This window comes from Myotis davidii, unplaced genomic scaffold (genome assembly GCF_000327345.1).
Source record: "Myotis davidii unplaced genomic scaffold, ASM32734v1 scaffold221, whole genome shotgun sequence".
Lineage (NCBI taxonomy): Eukaryota > Metazoa > Chordata > Mammalia > Chiroptera > Vespertilionidae > Myotis > Myotis davidii.
In genome coordinates this window covers 3,818,169-3,820,125 of record NW_006293349.1, presented here as the reverse complement: position 1 = coordinate 3,820,125, position 1,957 = coordinate 3,818,169, and the positions used below count along the sequence as shown (strand labels likewise).

The window sequence follows — 1,957 nt, the reverse complement described above, 5'->3', positions numbered from 1 at the left end:
GAGAGAAAGCTGCTGAGCAGCCTGTAGGCACATCCACCATTCCCCCCATGTCCCTCCCTGGTGTGCAGGAGCAGATTTGCTGGTTGCATAACAGCCGGAAGCTTTGTGCACCCGGATGGGTGGCAGGCCTAAGCCCCCAGCTGCAGAGCACTGATCCGTCAGCTTAGGGAATGGGCAGGTCTCCATGGGCCCGGAGGGAGCCATGCTGAGAGCCTCTAGGCCGCGGTTGTGCTGTTGGGATCGTCCTCCTGCTTCTTTGTTAACAGACAGTGTGACAGCTGTGAGCCTGCCCTCACCGGGCCGGGCACTAAACGACCTCCGTTTCCTCTCTCCGCAGATGAACGCAGTCTAGAGCACGAGCTTCCTCGTCCTGCCGACGCCTGTCCCTCCGCCTGTGCTCCCTCCTGCTGTTCTGTCCTCGCATCTGCTTCTAGGGAAAGGGAAGAAAGGCCCCCAGTGCACTGCAGCCTGTTGATAGCAAGTGGATTCCCCCAAATTCAGACACCTGTTACCCTGCAGGGCTGCATGCGTCTCATTAAAGGTAAAAGGGAGAGGCCCTCTCCAGAGTGGAGCGAGCGGGGCTGCACATGAAAGCAGTCAGGACTCCCCGGGTGAGAGGGGGAAGGGGAAGCGTCGGCAGCACCCAGCAATGCCACTCGCCAAGCTAGGGCCAGCCCGCGGGCCGGGACAGACCCTGCTGGCTTAGGGGCTTCTGGCCGATCCTCTTCTGGAGAATTCGTGTTTGTTTTCTCTGCCTTAAATATGGCTGGAAGTTTTCCCCTGGTTTCCCTAGGAAACAGTTCAGAGCTAAGTTTATCTAGAATTGCATCACCTCCTACAGAGGTAGCCACCTGAACCTGGGCAGGGGGAACAGCTGTGTTCTGTATTTTATTATAACGCCCACACCAGCCTCTCGCAGCCAAAGGCAAATTCTCTCTTGGGCGGATTCACTTTGCTGTCACGGTGGTGATTCTGGCTAACGCCAGTGGAAGGCAGCACACCCCCACATGCGGGAGTCGTGTTTGCTGCGTAAGCGTGAGTGTCCACAGCGGAAGACGCTGCCTCCCGCAGCGCCTTCACGCTCTGTCCAGGCACAGCTGTTCCCGGCCGCTCAAGCCCGACCTGATATGCTTTCAAAGTGGAGAGTAATCGGGTGTAGGTGGACGCAGAAGCTCAGTTCCTGTTTCTTCATGGATTAGCTTGTCTTTATTGTTATTCACTGGTATTTCATCTGCTAGTCATAACATTTTCAAATTGAGAAAGAAAGAATGTAACTGGCCAGGCGTTACCCAGAGGTAGTCTGAGAATCAAACCCTTGAAAGCTCGTGCTGTGTAACTGCGTGGACAATGGCTTCTTTCCACTGATAAAGTGTTTTTCTGAAAAAGGCATTTGCAAATGGTCCCACCGTCTGTCTGTGCTCCTCCCAGACCCGTTCTGACTGGTGGCATTTGTGACGTGTTACGTTACGTGCCCTCTTCCTTCCTTAGTTCTGACACAGAGATCACGTGTGGGGGTCGGGTTTGACACGGTTCTTCGCAGCCTGCTGTCCTCGGAGCTGCGTCGTGCTCCCGCCGTTGCTGCCATCACGGAGTCACTGAGCAATGCTCTGCTTTTTGGGTGGGGATGGGGTTTGCTTGACGTCCGCTCTGAATGAAAGCTGACGCCTCCCGATTGCACTGAATGCACGTGCACCTGGTCCTTTGCACTGAGCACCAGCCACGGCTCCTCTCCCTTCACACCTGAGGCGGCGACAGCCTGGCTGGGTGTGCGTGGACTTTGTAAACTGAAAGGATAAAGGAACAAAGACTTCAGCAACCCTTGCTTCTCGTTGCCGTGCTCCCCTCTGGCGTGCGTTCTGCCCGTGAGCGTCTGGGTGGCTGCATTGCACCCACTGGCCGAGGGACTGCTCGCTTCTCAGGGAGCGTTCAGTGCCAGCGCCAGCCTCACTGACAGCAT

The 1,957-nt window shown here is 56.2% G+C and overlaps 1 protein-coding gene across 2 annotated transcripts in view; it reads left to right on the top strand.

Annotated features, from left to right (window-relative positions):
- STAT1 (signal transducer and activator of transcription 1) overlaps nt 1-1,389 on the top strand; it is a 33,153-nt gene extending 31,764 nt beyond the window's left edge. For both annotated transcript variants that reach the window (XM_006767073.2, XM_006767074.2), the window contains exon 23: nt 338-1,389. In XM_006767073.2, the coding sequence (XP_006767136.1) occupies nt 338-352 (15 nt within the window). In that variant the 3' untranslated portion in view covers nt 353-1,389. The remainder of the gene's footprint in view (nt 1-337) is intronic.
- The last annotated feature ends 568 nt before the right edge of the window (nt 1,390-1,957 follow it).